This window comes from Rhinatrema bivittatum, chromosome 4 (assembly GCF_901001135.1).
Source record: "Rhinatrema bivittatum chromosome 4, aRhiBiv1.1, whole genome shotgun sequence".
NCBI lineage: Eukaryota > Metazoa > Chordata > Amphibia > Gymnophiona > Rhinatrematidae > Rhinatrema > Rhinatrema bivittatum.
The window spans coordinates 184,053,857-184,073,950 of record NC_042618.1 but is presented as its reverse complement, the minus strand read 5'-3'; the positions used below and the strand labels follow the sequence as shown (position 1 = coordinate 184,073,950).

At 42.8% G+C, this 20,094-nt stretch overlaps 1 protein-coding gene across 2 annotated transcripts in view; it reads right to left on the bottom strand.

Moving 5' to 3' along the window:
- Positions 1-512: 512 nt before the first annotated feature.
- PRKCA (protein kinase C alpha) overlaps positions 513-20,094 on the bottom strand; it is an 866,216-nt gene continuing 846,634 nt past the window's right edge. Inside the window, exon 18 of one of the 2 annotated variants that reach the window (XM_029599335.1) lies at positions 513-4,154. In XM_029599335.1, the coding sequence (XP_029455195.1) occupies positions 3,990-4,154 (165 nt within the window). In that variant the 3' untranslated portion in view covers positions 513-3,989. The remainder of the gene's footprint in view (positions 4,155-20,094) is intronic. The other variant, XM_029599336.1, reaches the window with a different exon arrangement.

Here is a 20,094-nt window from a genome sequence, read left to right as displayed (position 1 = left end):
TAGCGCCACCGTGAAAGGTGGTGCTATTGGGTGCGCTTACTGGCGACGAGAGCGGTGCTTACCTTATCGCCGCCAGCGAAGACATCGCAGCTTCCGCCTCCTCGCTGCCCCGACTCCTCCCCTCACCGTCCAGACTCAGCCCCCAGCAAGCTATCACAAAAGCACGCGATAAGCGATAGAAAATGACCCCCCTAAGTCTCTTACTTTCTTCTCTTCACAATAATTCCATTCCCATAGCCACTTGCTTTTTAGAGTTTTAAATGTAGGTGCTTAGACTTAGTTTACGAAGGGGCTGCTTTAGATGTCTACTAAACCTTTGAAGACTGACCTCTTAGTTATATGTTGTTAAAATGTTTAGCTCAGCCTTACAAAACACCTTCATCAATCTGTTGTCAGGAGCAGACAGAATCTATAAGAAGATTTACTAAGCCACGATAAGGCTATAACATGCAAAAAAACAGTTTTTTTGCATGATAAACATGGTTTATCGCATGATATGCTCATATCATGCCTTTTTTTTTTTTTTTTTTTACATAAAAAGATCCATCCCTAATGAATTAGCTACTTTCCATACATTTGAATGCATAAAATTTACTAATGTATGCAAAGCAGCTAATGCATAGCTAATCCTATTTAAATACAACACAGCTTGCCTCAATGCAAATAAGCTGTGTTACTGTAATGCAAATTCAGGCGTTGTATATAAAAGATCTTGGGGACACATCCCATGACCCTGAGATGCTTCTTAAATGGCCATGCGGTCCCAAAATAACTCTCCCACTCTTCAAACTTCCCCCCAAGGAATCTGAGCAGACTTTTGCCCACCTCCCCCTGCCTGTCAAGATGGCCTAGAAGGCACAAAAAGATAAAAATATTTAATTCATTAGTTGTGCAGTAATGCTTTGGCTTCCAAATCCAACCCCCACCAAGCCCAGACCTCCTCCCAACATAAACCATAATATCCCTGATAGTCTAGTGATGCCCCCACTTACACAGCAATTAGACCCTGGTGGTATAGGGGTACCCTTGAACCCACTAAACCCCACCCCAGACCTTCCCCTTACATAAGGGGCAAAGGCTGGTTGGTGCCATTTTGGTTTATGGCGTCAACCGGCCCGGAGCAAGGGGTGCTCAAGGATGCCACTGGATCACTTTGGATTTCTTTGGTAATGGGGGCCTGGGGGCAGGGCTCAAGGGCCACTAGACTACCAGGGATTATGGTTTAAGTTGGAGTAGGGCCTGGATATGGGAGAGGAGGTCTTTGGTTAATGTAGGGGGTAATTTTGAAGAAAAGGGAGGGGCCTCGCTACGTGACAGTAAACTTATTTTTTTAAAACTTTTGGGCCTGCTGAGTTACCTTGACAGGGGGCAGGTGATGGGTTGGCTGAGGTCTATTCAGACATCTGGGGATTTCTGGACTCATTGAGGGGGTTGTTCTGGGCCATATGACCCTTTAAGATGATGGTGGTCTGGGTGAGGTGGGCTACCATTGTGTGTTACTGAGCCTTTCCCTGCACTATTTTTTATTGTGATTTTTTTTTCCATGACAAAAAATAGTGCAGAGAAACTGCCATGATATTTTCCCAGGGAGGTGAAATTCTCAAGAATGTTTCTCCCCCTGATATTTTGCCCCTTCCATGATAAAATTGCAGCATAATAAATCTCCCGCATTGTTTGAACTTCAGAATTAATCATCATCTGGTTGGAACTAGTGGTTCAGAAGTTAACGGCAATAGTAGGTAGATAATGTATGACCAGCTGTAAAGCAGCCACAGACTGGCAACCTCATCTTGAGACAGTGAGATAAAGCAGTACAGAGATGCTTCAATATATGTTAACAAGCAGAAGGGAAACTATTTGTTGACAAATGTTAGTGAACTGTAGACATAAACTAACAAAATCTTAATGCCATCAATAAAACCTTGAAATACTGGTGGCAGAATTGACCATTTTATTGTAATGGAATTTGTCAGGACAGACCATAATCACATCACCCCTACATTGGAACCTGGCCATCTGTCCACTGTAATTGAGTTACTCATAATTTGGCACAAATATCTATTTCACTCTAATGTGCATGTATGATTATAAACTTGCAGGGGAGCTTGACTATTGGAACTGATGGTTAAAACAGTCAGGACTATGGACAGAACAAATATTTTAAACAGTTTTATGGCAAATGCTCATCTTTGCATGAGCGTGCCCAGACATGCTAGAAAAATGGTAGCTCAGTCTGCATGCGTCCATTGAGAAAACATGCATCCGACTTCAACATGCACATCAGGAAGGCAAAAATCTCTAAGTCACTGACATTAACAAGGCAAAATTAAACAAAACCAAATGTAAAAATGAAAGAAAAAAAACCAATATACCAGATTACTTGCCATAACAGAATCAAACAACGCACAGATATACTACAGACAGTTTAATCACCACCTTCTATGTCATTCTAAGAGAAAGTACTAATAGTTTGTTGTACCCATGACTGTTGATGATGCCAAGGGAAAAGATTACATTAAATACGGTGCTTTAGCATTGCTGAAAAATGTTTTTCTTTTAACGAGTATAAGCAGATATGTCAAAAACAGCCCAACTGAGACTTGCATAAAACCTGCAAGTGGAAATTATTTAAAGAAGAACTATGTAAAAAAGTATATCCTAAAACTGATGAGGATGATGCACTGGAGGAGGGAGTTAAGCAAGTCATTAACCTAGATTCAAATAAGAAAGCTCATTCAGAACAAGGACTGTCATAAATATAACACAATTTTATCTTATAAAATTATTGTAATACTCTCTTTATATGAGATAATGTCAATTATATTATAGAATTCACTTGTTAAGGTTTAATATAAACATGCAAAACTCATTGCATGATGCATATGCAAAACATATCAAATTTCTTCATTCAACAAAAACATTTTCAACTGCTTTTTCATCTACATTCTACCATGCCACCTCATTTTTTTCCTTAAATAAACGTGAATCCGTCCACGGGGAACCTGGTAGTAATGTATTAGTCACCACTCACTGTACATAGTACCTTGTGAAACTCTACTGCAGTTTACGAAATGCACCGCACGTGGAAAGGAAACTGCTTAGATTAGAATTTCTATTAGCAAAGGTGTACAGTAAACACCAGTTTTTGTTTGATATTTTGGCATTGTTAATATGTGAAACATAGATTTTTAAAGAATCTCTTAGAGATTAAAATTAACAACAAAATTAGGCAAATGTAATTGATGGCCACAAATTCTAACACACGTTATTTGGCAATGTTATTAACCACTTGGCTTCTTTAGAAATTCTGTTTGAATTATATCTTACTCAATAGCTTGTAGTACAATTGATTTTACAGTAATCTCAAGGGCCATATATGTGTGTGTGTATATATATACATTTTTTTTTTTTTTACATAACCAGTACCAATTTATCTTTGATGCTAATAGTTATTGAAACTTCACTATCCCTTCCTTCTTTGCTCTTTTGTTCAATTCTTCTAAAAGAAGCCACCAGGAAGACCAGAGGAAGAAATGGTCTCTCAAGGCCAACTGCTTTCATCTCTGCCATGCTGTACTTTTATAATAAGAACAAATGACTTAAGTTTAAGGTGTTTTCACTCTATTGGGTAACCTTGCCTTTCTTCTAAACTCTACAGTGAAAAATTCCAATGGTTAAAGGAGATAATTAGAGATTATGAAAATAGACTTAATTTGTGCCAAAATGGCTTTGTTAGCTTTCTATAGATGATAAAATCTACAGCTAGTTGTGATCTCAACATGAGTAAAATGGATGCTGGGTTATTACCTCATTTTTCACAAAGACGACATTCCTTTGTTTCAAGACACATCCTCTGCTAGTGATCTCTGGTATGTTATACTTCTAACCCTACAATTTTCAGGTCCTACATAAAGAACACAGTCATGACTTTAAAATTCTAGGGTTAAGGACCATTTCCCATTGTATATTTCTGTGCACACATTTCGGTTTCATACTGCGCAGTGTAAGATGGAGTGTACAAACTGGTGGTTCACGTAGGAAAACCCTTCAAAATCTGCTTGATCGATGTTGGCGATAACCAGCTGGTCAGGTGGTGTCAACACTGGCTGTCCTCGTGTAAAGAACTTGTCAAAGTTTTCAGCACCTTTGCCGCACTGTAGAAAGAAGGGAAAATAACAGATATTTTAAATAAGAGAAGCTGAAATATGAGCATAATTTGTTGTGTCAAACAGCAGATTTGTGTTCTCAGATAACAGATGGTTAGGTTATTCTTTTACATTTATTTGGCTGGGAATGTGTTTAACAACAATCAAACACTTACTTGGATTTAAAAGGACACTATCCCCTATAACTTCAATGCTGCTCCTAAATATATAGACAAAAGGGGGAAATGCTATACCTAATCTGGCCTGTGCTTTTCAGTTTTAAATCATCATCTTGCTTTGTAATAGCTCTCCATCATACTCTCTTGCTATTTTGAGATTTATGTTCAATGCAAACTGGTCTTCTGCAATGGCATCTACTAAAATTGAGAACAAGTGTTGTGAAGGGAACTATATGAATGTATTACAATATCATCTGAGGAAAAACACTCATAAGTGTAATGTAGTCCCAAAAATAATGGTATCATACATTGTGCTAGTCAACAAACATATTGGGTCATCTATCAATTTGTGCTAGTGTGAGGAGTTTGGGGCAGATTTAATGGGAATGAGGGTCGGAAGCACCAATGCCATACAGCAACGCAGGATTTAGAGCCGGGGAGAGAGAGAGACGGGGGGTGGGGGGTTGGTATTACAGAAACATTCTGAGGTATTCATAGTGAAATTGACATCACAAAAAATTTGTAGTCTTTATAATGGATGAAAGGTATAATCCTGATTCAAAGTGCCCCTCTACAGTGGTACATAGATATAGTCAGACTGACTCTAAACAGAGGCACACGTGCTCTCTCTCTCTCCAAGATGTATTAATCAGTGTGCAAAGTGAAAAATAGTGCACCTTGCAGAAATTACCTATGTGATGTGGGAGCAGGATAATTAGCTTGACCACGCCCCTTTTTTTGTTATCACAGGCACTATTTCTGCTATATTTATAGCATTTTGATAAATCTAGGCCTTAGTAACAAACGTTTTGAGTTAAGCAGAACCATGGTGTAATCATCTATCACAATCATATCAATATCCTGTAATTTAATGTTTATAAATTTATAATGCAAATAAAAATGTTTATTGTGTGTTAAATATACAGCTGTTTAACGTGCGTTGTAGCCATAATGCAGCTTAGTAAATCTAAACCTACGTCTGTTGACTATTTAGCAAGGTGCACAATACCACCTTTTTTGGGACTACATTACACTTATGAATGTTTTTCTTCCTCTACATTTTTTTGATTTTGATGATTTTGGCTAATATGAGGATTTTTTGCTCCTCTTCTTGAGTTTAGTTTATAATATCTGCCAGTCTGGATGAGTATGCCATATCTCCAACTCAAGTTGAAACACATTAAGGGCTAGTCATAGCTTTTGGCAATGTGATTTCTCTACTCACAATGGCTACATGACCAGCCCTTAGCGTGAACAGATGGTCTTCATGGGGTATTTAAAAAAAAAAAAAAAAAATTACTTCTTGTGTTATTGTAAGGTTGAAAAGCAAAGCAAAAGCTTGCTAAGAAAAACTTATAGGAATGAAAGTCACTTTCACTGTGCTGCCTGCTATATTATTCTTCTAAGTACTTTTGTTTGTCTCTGGCAAATGTCCACTGAATCACTGTTACAGGGAGGGTCAATACAGCAGACAGCAAGTGATAATATCCTTTTTAAAAAAATGACTGACGGCAAACAGCTAAAAGCAGGAGGGTGGGTATGGAAGAGCTCTAAGACAAAAGGAATTAAAAGCAGACAGTAGGGGAGAAAAACGGGACAGAAGCAAGCAGCTCAACCTTAGTAATGCCGCACAGATTACAATCCTGATGCAGACATGAAAAAGGGAAAAAAAACCCCCACTTTATTTCTCCCTCCGATGTAGAACCCATGTCCTGTTCTGTTTAGCAAAGACGGAATATTGACACATCTAGTGTTTAGCATAAAAACCCCTCACCCATGCACGGATTTGAGTCGTGTTTTTTAACCACTCAAAGATTCTCTCTCTCTCTTTTTTTTTTTTTTTGGAGGATTTTATGTATTTGAAAAATTGAAACAATTGTGAAAAGCCCTCCAGATTAGGCAACCCTTAATTCACATGAAATTCAGAGTTTCCCTATTATAGTGGAGCTGAAATACTTTCATGACTATTTCCTCAAAGCCCTGCTTCTTCCCTCTGTAAACTACTGAAGCAGAAAGACATGCAATAGTGGAAAGTCTTTGGCATTCCCACAGGCAGCCATGGTGGAAAGGTGCTGCAGGTTGTGGATTTGCTATGACTGGTCCCAGCAATTTGCAGACCGCTCCACAGAGTTACAGTGCATGGATATCTGCAGCTGGTCCTGGGAAATATCCAGACCCACCACACATTTCAGCTCAGTCATAGCAAATGGCACTATGTATTCAGCAAAGATGTTCTCCCATCATGTGTCAATGGGAAACGTGAATCATACGTGGACAGAAAATACTATTATAATGGATGGCATGGCTTTCCATGTCCCTAGTTATTAATTGAAATGGACATAATTTACAAATGCAGGACTAGTTCAGTGACGTCATTGCCTGTCTGTACTCTTTACTTAATACAGCATGCATCTGATACATTGCTCTATGGTTTGAGAGACAGGTGAGTGAGAAGACCTCTCCCCCTGACTTGCCAACATAACAAAAAAATTAGAAAACTCAATAGAAGAATTGGTTTCTTAAAGGAAAGAACATGACAATGAGTTTCAGTGTAGGACAGCTCTCTGAAAGTTCACTGGCTCCTCACAGTCTTATCAAATAATGTCTCTAAAATGTCAGTTACTCTCCAGTTGGCAGGTGTGTCTTGGTGCTGTGCTGTTCAGGTTTATTCCCCACCATGCACTCCTCAGATCTATGGTGTTCAACAAATGGATCTTCTCCCAACGATACCAACATCTCATAGCCATGTCTAGAAAATGGAGTATTGCAATGCTACACTATATAATCTGTGGATATACAGTAGGGCACCTATGCAATCTGTTTTCTTCTTGCTATAGGACTTTTAGGGAGATTGCAACTCTGACAAGATATCATTCAGAATTCTGGTGTGCCAAATCCTAACAAATGATCACTATATACCATGTTCTTCTGGAGATTATGGAAAATAGCCCTGCATCCTTTTCCCCCACATCAATATCAGACTAAGTTTTGGGTTTTTTTTGCATGACAGGTTCCTCCTGATCTTTCATTGCTACAGCTGCATTCATAAAGAAACAATGAGATGCAGAGCGTGTTGGTTTACTTTCACGACTTAAAAACCTAGAGAGACTCCACAAAACCACAAGAGACACAAGCACTCAGAACACAATTAAATGAATTGTGGGGGTTATATAGAATCGTTGGATACAGCGACCCTCGCGCATCAATTGGAAATCACGCAACCAAAATATTTCGAGGGAGGAAACAAGGCGGGGAAATTGTTGGCCCACACATTAAAACAAAGACAAGCACAGTCCATCATATTAAAAGTGAAGCACTATGTTAACGGACAACACCTCCATACGACAACAATTTCACCAGTTTTTCTCGGAACTTTACTCTGGGGATGGGGAAATCAGCAATGAGGAGATAGACTGATACCTAGCCTCTTTAAGTATACCAGAATTAATTGAAGCCCAACAAGCCGTGTTATATAAGGATATCACGGAGGGTGAAATATTAATAGCTATAAAATCTCTGAAACCTGGGAAATCACCAGGGCTTGACGGCTACACTAGTAGATTTTACCAAGTTTTTGCCAGCCATCTCACCCCTATATATTGGTAAAATATTTTCGGGCTCTGAGGGACGGGACACCACTTTTACCCACAGCCAATACAGCTGGCATTACAGTTCTACCTAAACCGGGTAGAGACCCGACTATGTGGCTTGTATAGACCAATTCTTTGATAAATATAGATTTAAAATTACTAGCCAAAATCCTAGCGACCCGCTTGAACAGTTTTATAGCTTCCATCATACACCCAGATCAAGCCGGATTTATGCCAGGAAGACAGGAGAGCGATAACGTTCATAAAATTTTGGATCTGATCTGGTGGGTGACAAAACATGATATCCCTACATTGGCTTTCTCGGTTGACACCGAGAAAGCTTTTGATATGGTGATTTGGCCCTACCTTTCTACTTTGCTGCGAAAAATGAAATTTGGACATTATTTTCTACAATGGTTACAACAGCTATACAGTGATCCTCAGGCTTGTATAAAGGTCAATGGAGGATATTCCTCAACCTTCTCAGTGAAGCGAGGCATGAGGCAGGGTTGCCCCTCGTCTACGCTCTTGTTTGCTATTTTTTTCAGAACCCTTTGCCATAAAGGTGAGGAATAACAGTGGGACAATTTGTCTCTAAATTGTCACTATTTGCTGATGTTGTCTTGATAACTGACACAGATCCAGAGATATCTCTACCCAGTCTGACTAATGAACTGGAGAGCTTTAGCAAGATTTCCGGGTTCCAAATTAACGGGGAGAAGTCAGAAAATCTCAATGTAAACACAAATATTCACTTGACAAACCTACTCCGCACCCAATTTAAATTTAAATGGGCACCCAAGAAAATAAAATATCTGGGGGTATATCTAAGTGTCACTCACGACCTGTTTCAATTGAACTGTTAAAAATTGTCAGGAATGGAATAGATATCAAATATCCTGGCTGGGTAGGATTGCAGCTGTTAAAATGACGGTTTTGCCCAAATTGTTATACCTATTTCAAACTCTTCCTATTGCAGTTCCACGACATCTCATAAAATGGCAGAAGCAGCTAATGATTTATATATGGGGAGGCCGAAGACCCAGGACAGCGTGGCATATTATGTTTCAGCACCGACTGCAAGATGGTTTAGGTGTCCCCAACCTAGAGCGCTACTTTATGGCTGCGCAATTTAAAACATTAGTAGACTGGCACAGGCAGTACAACATAAAGCCATGGGTCCAATTTAGCCAACAACTGATGGGTGATATTCCTCTCTCCAGTATATTATGGCAACCTAAAAAAACCTGGAAAGTACAACCTACAGATCTACTTCTGCCTTCTATACTTCCCTTAGATCTCTGGATTAAAAAGGGTTACCTACTTATAGGCTCCAGGGAATACCAACAGAGTACTTGTATGCGAATAGTACTTTTATCCTTGGGTATGAGAACCCGGTCTTTCGGGTATGGAAATTCAAGGGTATCTGACAATGGGAACATGTATGGACCAGTAGGGAGATGATCCCTTTCCGGGAATTGCAATTGAAATTCGATTTGTCTAACTCTGATGTCTACTCCTATTCTCAGATACGGCACTTTGCTCATATGTCTATGATTGGAGGTCATTTACAAGATAAGTCTGATTTTGAGATTTTATGTCAGAAAGCTGATCATACAACCAAATTGATGTTGACAATTTATACATTGATGGGACAGGTGTTGTTTGCCAAACTTAAGCACCTGTTAGCTTGGGAAAGAGATCTTCAGAAAAGTTTTTCTCAACAGGAATGGGAAGGGATCTTTAAACGACTGGGTAAAGGACTAATTGCAGCCTCCATGATAGAAAATGCTTTAAAACTGCTATTTCAATGGCATTATTGCCCAGTTCATTTACATAGAATGATACCTACCATATCCAATAAGTGTTGGAGGGGATGTCTTGACATGGGGAGTTATATACATATATGGTGGGTATGCACATTTATTCGTAAACTTTGGTGTGATATTGAGGCTTGAGTTGGCCAATTGTTTCATACCCAGTTGGTGATTCACCCACAACATGCTTTACTGTGTGTCCCACTTATACCAAACTTGGAATATGACAATAGAATGCTCTCTTATATTTTTACTGCTACTAGAGTTGAAATTGCCAGGAACTGGAAATCACCCATTTCACCCACCTTAGGGGTGGTTCAACAACTTACCCGGAGAAAATCCACATCCTGGCAGAAATTACTGCATGTAAACAAAAGTCTCATGGACAGTTCCAGCGGACCTGGCAGACTTACAGAACCTGGAGACAGACTATTCAGAAGTCACCATCGAGAATCCAAGGATTATAATTACTCTATAAACTATACTACAACAGATCATCTACAATCTTACAGTTTTACTTTCAAGCAGAAAGGGAGGAGAAAGGGGGGAGGGATGGGAAGGGGGATTTCTGGAAATGTATAAGGAAAAATATCCGACACACTACGATATATTGGGAAAGGATCTTATTACCCTTTATTACCTCATTGAGACAGCTACAAGATAATGGTGTAACATGGGCGATGATATCGTAACTATGTGTTATGAATCTTCCTATAGCTGTGCTATGGGAGGCTTCTCACCCTCTTTCCTGGAGGCCGCTCCGAAGCCGGGGTCTCGCCTACAAACTATCCAGGATTTGCTCCAGAGCCTGGGAGGCCTTTGATGTCCTTGGGACCTGCATGGACTTCCTGGTTTGGGCCATGCCCTTCTCCCTAGGGGCCGGCCCACAGCACTTCTCCTCAGTTATAGGGCCAGCTAGGTGTGGCCCATCCAAACTCCTCCCAGGGAGTTGCCTGTCTTCAGCCCTATAAAAGGACTTCAACTTCCAGTCAGTTTTGCCTTCGCAATGAGCCAGTCGTCTGAGGAGCTTCTCCTTCCCCTTGGACTCCATGTTCCTGCTCTTGCTTGGTGTTCCAGTATTCCAAGGGATCCCTCTTCGTTTCGTCTCTGCTGTTCCTGATCCTGATGTCTGATGTCCTGATGTTCCTGTCATCCTCCGTCTCGGCTCTCCTGATGTTCCAGAAGGCCTGACGTCCTCGATGGCTAGAGGTCCTTATGTACCTGATCTTCCTGATGTCTGTTTCTGCAATGTTGCAGCTCCCAGAGTCCTCCAGATGGCCACTTTGAGGGTAAATCCGTTCCATCCGGTTCCTGTTTCCGGTCATTGGAGCCTCTGTCCACGGACCACGCGGGAGCCTGCCCTGCTCCCGCGTGGTCCGTGACCAGCCTCCTTAGGCTGTGTAGGGCGCATAGAGGACAGGGTGGTCCGTGACCAGCCCTTTGGGTCCACCCTGAGTAGTGGGCTGTGTAGGGCGCCCTGAGGAACAGTGCTCACTAGTCTTCGTCTAAGTCTTCCAAGTCCTTTTCGTCTCCCAAGGTCCGTAAGAGTCATCCTTGCCTCGGACATTTCTGTTGCCTTTAGACTCCACCTACTCTAGTCTCAGATGCCTTCTATGACCGGAGCTTCCATCTGCTCGTCTTTCTGGATGTCGATGCCTTGTGTTCTTCTCCTGAGTCCTGAAGCCTTTGCCTCAGCTTTCAAGCTTCAGCCCTTGTCCGCCCTCGTCTCTTGTCCGGCCTGCCGCCTGTGCTGCTCCCTGCAGCAGGTCCGAAAGGGCTGGGAGTAGTCTGAGGACCACTCAGAGACCAACCTTGCGTGGTTGGCCTCGTCCAGGCATGCAGGTTGGCAGGGGCCTGGTCACCTCCAACCCTAGACGAGGTCCGTCTTACCGCAAGGGGCACATATCTCACCCCTAGCGCTCCCAGCCACCGGAGCGCAACACTATGTTCATGTTCCTGGTAATCATACGAATGAGATGTCTAAGTTGTATGTCTAGTCTTACTATGAGGGAGTTTTTCTGTTTCTATTTTATACCTTTCTTAAACCTTGTTAACTATGTTTTACTGTGTCTTTAATACACCATTAAAAAAAAAAAAATACTACAAATTTCCTGAAAACCAGTGTAAGTACTTTGGGGAACAGGCTGAATTTCTCAAAAGAAAAATAAGTCCAGTTAGAAATAGATTTTTTTTTGCAAACTGTCCAAACCTACAAATGGCAAATGTTTACTTGTAGGAAATTCTGAATAATTAATTTTTTAAATTATTTTTTATTTATATTCCACCTTTCATGACTGGTCAGCCACTTCACAATAAAATAAATTCAAGTACAGTATGTGTTTCTCTATCCTCAGAAGGCTCACAATCTAGGAGCCTCATTTATTAATCATTCTTCCCATAGACACAGAATGGGAATAAAGCCTTAGTAAATCAGGCCCCTGAGTTCGTTTCAGAGGTGACTTGCCCAAGATCACAAGGAGCAACAACTGCAGTCTGGCTTCCCTGGTTCGCAGACTGTTGCTCTTACCACTAGAGTTTTCCTCCACTCCACACTCTTGTACTGTCATCAATCATTTGGGAGCTGATGAGACCATAGGGGGAGTAATCTGCTTGGAGCCATTATTGGACAGGTGGCATATAAGTGGATTAAATAAATATTTCAGACCCTGTGCATCTCCAGCTTTAGGGCTTGAAATCCACTCCACATTCATAGCACACACATATCCTGAAGGAAACTATTATTTCCAGGCTGCTGAAGTTAACAGGCTGCTTATCACTAAAATATAAATCCACTGGTTGTTTATGGAGTCCCTTGGACCATGAGAAAACAAAAGCAATTATTAAGCCAGGCTTCTAGTGAAAGTGAACAATTGTTACTGCCCAGGGCATTAAACTAGAATATGATTGTTAGAAACATGTTAAACAATATTATGAAGGGGAAATACTATCACTGATCCTTCATTTCAATATCATACCTACTCATTCTTTCCCCTACACTGGTTAATTTACCCTCCTCACTTGTAATGGCAATTGATACCCAACAAAATGGAGGCGTTCTTTTGTGCCACAGCTAAGTGGTTCTTTGCTTAAAACACTGTCTCAGGCCAGTGGCAGTGCCGTGCGCTGCCATATGGACAGACATGAGTTTGATTCTGCTTCCTGGGTCTGCTGAAGAGACTGTGAAGGCAGTTTTCACAGTCCCAGGGTGGATGTGGGGGGTGGGGTGAGGTAGAAGAGTCATGGTCATCAGTAAGGGTGACAGTGGCCGGATTTTAGGGTCAATAACTGCAAGAGTCCAGAAGCAGCGCTGGTCAATAGCTGCAATGGCCAAACTAGGAACTATAAAAGCAGGGCAGGAGGGAGAGAGAGTCTATTAAAAGAGAGAGAGAAAAATCACTTTGTGGTTGTAAGTGAAAGCCCACCAGGCTGGAGGGAGCGGAAGAAACCATCAGGCCTGCCCCATTCCATCCTCACCCCCCAAAAAACCTCAAATACTTCATTATCTTGTTGAAAAAGATGAGAAGGGTCATGTTGATAGCACAGTGGTAGCTGTGCGTGGTACCACGAGGTGTTTGGGGGAGGGGGTTCAATTCTTAGCTCAGGCCAGTCCGCAGAGGGGCCTTCAGCAGAGAGAATGTGCAAAAAGCCCCATGTGAATAATGCTGGCCAAAGGCAATGTTACTGCATTTCCAGGCAGAAATGTCCTCCTTTGTCACAGCAGGTTGGATCAGGGCTCTGCAGAAACAAAAGTGATCGGGGGAGGGAAAGGGTTGGGTAATGTCTGAATATGTCTTGTACGAGTTATTTGAGCCTCTTTCCTTTTTGCAGTGCTAGCTGGGTCCATGTTCTTGTGAAGGAGGTTAAGGAGGCGTTATAACGATAAGCATAAACTAGAGGTATTATAACGGGTTAAGGAAGAACTTAAGTGAAATTAGACGGACACTTATCACATATATTATTCATTAAAGTGTGGTTAACTGTAATTTTTACAAATGTTTTAAAATTGGGAACCACTTACAGTAACAGGTGTTGCAAAAGTGGGTTATAAAAAAAAAAAAAAAGCATGTTTAAAATAAACAAAACAAAACAAAACAAACACACACACTTGGAACAGGCGCAAAGGGAATTCATTGGCAGGGCAAGAGTGGGAGGGGATCAATGTTTCAGTAGGATCCAGTCTCTGACAGCAAGGCAGATAGGTACACAGAGACGGGACTAGGGGGGGCGGCTGTCCTGGGTGTCAAGCCCAAGAGGGCGTCACCCTGCTTTTACCTATGGACATAAGCACACAAGGCTCTGCTCCGATGACTCTACTGGCCAGTGCCCAAAATCTCAGGCAGCAGATATCGGCCCTCTGCTTCCTACTCCATCCCTCCCTTCCCAAGCAGCATGCAAGGAACTGGATGGGGGTGGATGTGAGCCTGGAGTAGACAGAGCACAATGCAAAGCATACAAACTCCAGCCCCTTCTCCTCAGAAAGTGGGGGAGAGGGGACTGGGGAGGAAAACAGAACATTCAGTTTTTATCTGCATATTTCTTTTTCTAATTTGTAATCCTTTATTTTATATTTGGTGAGAATGTGTCTGTGTTCTATATGTGTGAGGGAGGTGAAGTATTCTGTAGCATGTAGGTTCTGCATAGGGATCTGTAGTAGTCCAACTTATGTTTTTCTCACTAGAAGATGTATTAGTGTTTTAGGCCCAGGAAGAATATTTTCAGTGTTGCCTTTTCATGCAGGGTTGTTGCTGTTTGAATTCTAGGAGTTAATACTATATTGATATGGCAGGTTTGCTATATAGTTTGTGAGTGACTTTTTGCAGGTTTTGTGTTACTTCACGAAGTGCCCGGTAATGGAGGGACTTTGCGTCACTGCAACTGAAGTAACAATATAATTTGAATAATTTTCCTATGAGTGGTAAAGGGAAAAAATTCCAGTTCAGCCCAGCCAGCCATTTCAGAGATTACCTTCGCACAATGTGTTATGAATATCTTTTAACTGATTCATTTAGATATTTCTTGGGATTTATTTTTTTTTTTTGCAGTCTGTTTTCAAAAATCATAGAACATGTATTGAAACCATGACATGATTTCTGAAACATATTTTACAAAACAAAAGTTTAATATTTTAAAACATGATGTCCAGTTATGTGATTTTGCAGGACTGTTTTGGCAAGGTTTGTGGTGGGGACATGATGATAGTTGAGTTTAATTGTAACAACTGAGTGGGGGGGGGGGGGGCTATAAAAGACTGAAAATTAATTGAAGAGGGTGCACAAGACTGAAGGACCTAGGGAAGTGGTTCCCAAATCTGTTCTGGGGGACACCCCCCCCCCCCCAGCAAATCATGTTTTCAGGATTCTGCAATGAATAAGCTTGTGTAGGAGAAAGCTAGGGGCTGCCTCTTGGCTCACTGGCCCTGTCTTGATTTCAAGTTTCTTCAGCTATTGCCGTTGCTGCAGAAAAATCCACAGCATTACAAGACGAGGAGCACAGGAGGCAGGAAAGACGGCGAAGGGAGGGGGATATCGCCTGGCAGGGGTAAAGAGGGGAGCCAAAGAAAGGACTGATGCTGTGCAGTAGATTAGGCATGAGAGAGAGAGAGAGAGAGAGAGGCAGCTGCTGCTGCTGGGTAGGGGTAGCTGGGGGAGAGAGGCTGCTGCTACTAGGCTGGGGATGAGTAAGGGTGAAAGGAGGATGCAAGACAAGTAGTGGGGAGTGAAGAAAGAAGATGACCTAAGGCGAGTGGTAAGGGGGTGCAGGGCAAGGAGTGGGGAGAAATAGGAGGATTCAGGGCAGGGAGTGCTGGGCGTGGAGTTAGGGAAGAGAAAGAGGGCGATGCTGGGTGGAAGGGGAGTTCTTTGCTGAAGCTGCAACCACTAAAAGGACAGCTGTACCTTTGCTGCTAAAGGAGAAAACGCTGTGTCAGAGCAGACATCGGTAAGTGAAAGGGGGAGGAGGGGAGGCATATTTCTGAATATCTGCCCCGGGTGAAGAAAAATACTGGTCCCGGCTCTGCAGGTACAAAATGGCTCTTTTTTTGCCAACATCTCTATTTTGAAGTGAATTTTCAAGCCTCCATGTAGTGCAACAGAGTATTATACACTGTCTTAGTGCATAAGAACTGTAATAGCAACGATTTCAGTTTGTTCTGGACTGCAAAATATACAGAATATTAGCAAATATTACTGTTGCAGAGTTGTCAAACTCAACCCCAGGTATAAAAGAAATTCAAGTGGTTATTCCTTACTCAAAAACTCTGCAATTTCAGCACTCAACTGTCAGTCTCTTTCATCCTTTTTCATTTTTAACAAATTCAAGACCAGTAACTTTCCGACAAAGGGGACTTTGAACCAGTGGCGTAGCCAGAATTGATTTTTTGGGTGGGCACAAGGTTAACATGGGTGGGCTGTAGGCATGCAGGTCTACTAGTTGGTTTTTTTACTGATAAATAATGCCAAATTATGCAGCATAGCATTCACATCTACGCCTAAGTATGAGGTTTACTTAATGATACAAACATAATTCACGGTGATTTGTGGTACTTTAGCCTTCTTATTATTACGATTTTATACACGGCTCCTACCTGTCCATAAATTTTGAGAGAGCGGTTGTGTTGCTTATATTTAAATTGCTAACATCTCAAAATATAGATATATATTTTTACCTTTGTTGTCTGATCTTTGTATTTTTCTAATCAGTTGGTCCTGATCTCTTTTTCCCATTTTTTCCCTTATAGCTCATTTCCTAATTCCTTTTCAGTGTCTTTCTTCTATTACTGTCTTCTTCCCTTCCACACACACACACACACACACACATACACGCTTTCTCTCACAGACTCCCTCTCACACACTCAAGCTATCACTCTCATATGCTCTCCCCCCCCCCCCCCACAAGCTCACATTCAAGTTCTCACTTTCTCACCCCTCCCCAGGCTTATATTCTCATGCACACACAGACGCACATCCAGGCACCCATTCTCACCCACACACATAAACCCAGACTCCCATTCTCACCCACAAACCCATGCTCCCAGTCTCACCCACACATATTCAAGCTCCCATTCTCAACCATACATATACACATTTAAGGTACTATTCTCACCCACACATACACACATTCAAGCACCCATTCTTATCCACATATTCAAGCTTCCATTCTCACCCACCCACACAAACCCAGGCTCTCATTCTCACCCATATATACACACATTCAAGCTCCCATTCTCACCCACCCACAAACCCAGGCTCCCATTCTCAACCACACATACACACATTCGAGCTCCCATTCACCCACATATTCAAGCTTCCATTCTCACCCACATACACACCCAGGCTCCAGTTTTCACCCACACACACTCCCATTCTCATCCACACATACACATTCAAGCACGTGCACAGCTTCCGCTTTCTCCCCCAGAGCAGGAAGATCAGCTGCCTCTCCTGCTGCCACTGGACTCCTGCTATCTTCTTCGGGCGTCGGGCCGTACTGCCCGCCAAACTTCCTGTCGGGGGGGGGGGGGGAAGCGGAAGCGCAGCGCACAACGTCCGCTTCCTCCCCCCCCCCCCCCAAGCAGGAAGATCGGCGGACCATACGGCCCGATGCCCGAAGAAGATAGCAGGAGTCCGGTGGCAGCAGGAGAGGCAGCTGATCTTCCTGCTTTGGGGGAGAAAGCGGAAGCTGTGCGCAGCGCTTCCGCTCCCCCAAACAGGAAGTTCGGCGGGCCGTTTGACCCGAAGATAGCAGGAGAACGGGAGGCAGCAGGAGAGGCAGCTGATCTTCCTGCATTGGGGGGAGGAAGCGGAAGCTGCGCGCGGCGCTTCTGCTCCCCCCCCCCCCCCCGAACAGGAAGATCAGTTGGCCATACGGCCGCAGCAGCGCTTCCCCATGTGTGCCGTGATGGCGCGCGAGGCATGGGTTCTCTTGTTCGCTGTCGCGGGGATGGGATCCCGCGACAGCCTTGCAGTTCCGGTGCTAGTTGGGTGGGCCTGGGTCTAAGTTGGGTGGGCACCTGCCCACCCAGGCCCACCCGTGGCTACGCCACTGCTTTGAACTCTTTGGATTTCCTGGTTATGAGACTGGTGCTTCAGACTTTGATAAGCACTGTATTCATGAGTGTTTGCTCACTGTTGGCTCCATTCCTGTCCTAAAAAGTTTGCCTCGTTACTCAAGAGGAAAGTCATTTTTCCCTTAGAGTCTGGTAGATTAGAAAAGCACATAGATTACTATAGGGGAAAAAAGGAACCATGAAAATGTATAACATGTAACACTGACTTTGCTCTTTCATAGCATTACATAAGAAATGTTTTTATGTTTTCTTGCTCTTAGGATGATGCATGAATACAATGAACTGATATGGTGCTCACTATCCCAACTTAGTGGTTCCTAACTTAGTCCTGGAACTTCACCCAAAAGATTTGGTTTTCAGGCTATCCATAATTAATATGCATGATTATTTGTTTGTTTATATTCCACCTTTCTGCCACTTAAAGCAGATTACATTCAGGAACTGTCTGTAGTTCCCTGTTCCTAGAGCAGCGATTCTCAGTGTGTTGGGTCATACCAGTGTGCTGGCTAAGCACCAGCAGGTGTATTGCGGCTCCTGGTGTCCCACTTCCCAGTTGTGCTTCTCTCCTCCCTTTTTCCTGCCCTCGCGGGCCAGTGGGAAGCCTCTTCCTGCCCCTGCTGGCCAATAGGAAGCCTTCTCCCGTCTTCCTGCCCAATGGGAGTAGGAAGAAGGGAGGAAGCCTCTGACTGGTCGGTGGGGCAGGAAGAAAGGGGCATCCCATAGCCCACAGCAGAAGCAGAAGATGAAGAGGGCATGGCCTGAAGATGGAGAATTTTCATGGCTGCCGGGGTGTCCAAAGGAGGAGATTGCTTTCGCTGGTAGGGAGAGAGAGTGTATGTGTGGGAGAATGCGAGAAATGTGAGCAAGCACGTCTGTGAAAATGAACATGAAAGTAAACATGTGAGTTTGTTAAGAGTGAGTGTGCATGAGGAGAAAGCTTGTGCGTATACTTTGGAGCCTGTCCCGACCCCAAATAATGGATGCAATCTCAGGATGACTGTAAATCAAAAGTTCCCAAGTATGTGCATAAAGTACTGGCAACAGCAGGGGCCCGGACCAAAATGAAGCGCATAGGCATTCAACGATGGGAGAAAGAACAGTTAGGCCCCACAGCTGCTGGGATTCCTCAATCTCGAGCCACAGGGGCTGAAGGAGGCTCCTGCAACTGCCATTTGTGCTGGAGAGGAGGGGGAAGTCATGAGTGAGAGTGAGTTAGAGCATGTGTGAGATTGAGAGCCTGTATTTAAGTGAGAGTGCATGGTGTTATTGAGAGCTTGTATGTGACAGAGCATTGTAATTGAGAGCTTTATGTAATTAAGAGCATGTGTGTCATTGAGAGCATGTGCAATTGAGAGAGAGACTGAGGGAGATGACGTGTGTGTGTGTGTGAGAGACAGAGACACTGGTCAGAGAGGTGACTGGTATGTGTGAGAGAGACAGAAACTGGTCAGGGAGGTGACTGGTGTGTGTGTGTGTGAGAGAGAGACTGGTCAGGGAGGTAACTGGTGTACGAGAGAGATTGGTCAGGAAGAAGACTGGTGTATGTATGAGAGACTGGTCAGGGAGGCGACTGGGATATGTTTGTGTGAGAGACAGCAACTGGTCAGGGAGGTGACTGGTGAGACTGTGTGTGAGAGAGACAGAGAGACTGGTCAGGGATGTGACTGTCGTGTATAAGAGACAGACTGGTCAGAGAGGTGACTGGCGTGTGTGAGAAACAGACTGGTCAGAGAGGTGACTGGTGTGTGTGTGAAACAGACTGATTGTGGGCTCTAAGGAAGAGGACTGTGAGAACAGAGCTTCAGCAGCCACTGCTGCTTCTGTTATGTACTTTTGGCCTGCAAGGGAAAGGAGTAGGAAAGTTACTGGAGAGGGTAAGTAAAGGTGGCTTTTTAAGTTTATTTTTCTTGATTGATTGCCATTTTAATTATTGGGTATTATGTGATGTCTTTTGTTTCACAATATTTTACTGGTATTTGGACAATTTTTAATAATTTTATGACTTTTTAATTGTTGGATGTTATTCTGTTCATCAGCTGTTTTGTAACATTTATTAGTATAGCTTTACAATTATTTCTGTTTGGGGATCTACAGCAGCTTGGCTTATTCTATTTTACTTTTAGGAGGTTTTTTAGTGCTTAGGGCCTGGTTTAATATTTGTAGTGTTGCCCTTTCATAGTTAGGGTTGTTACTCTTTGGGTATGTTCCATAATGCAGGTGTAACTTTATGCAGATTAGTTTGCATGCATTATTGTAGATCCTGGCACTCTGTTAGGTGCTTTATTTCTCTATCCATTT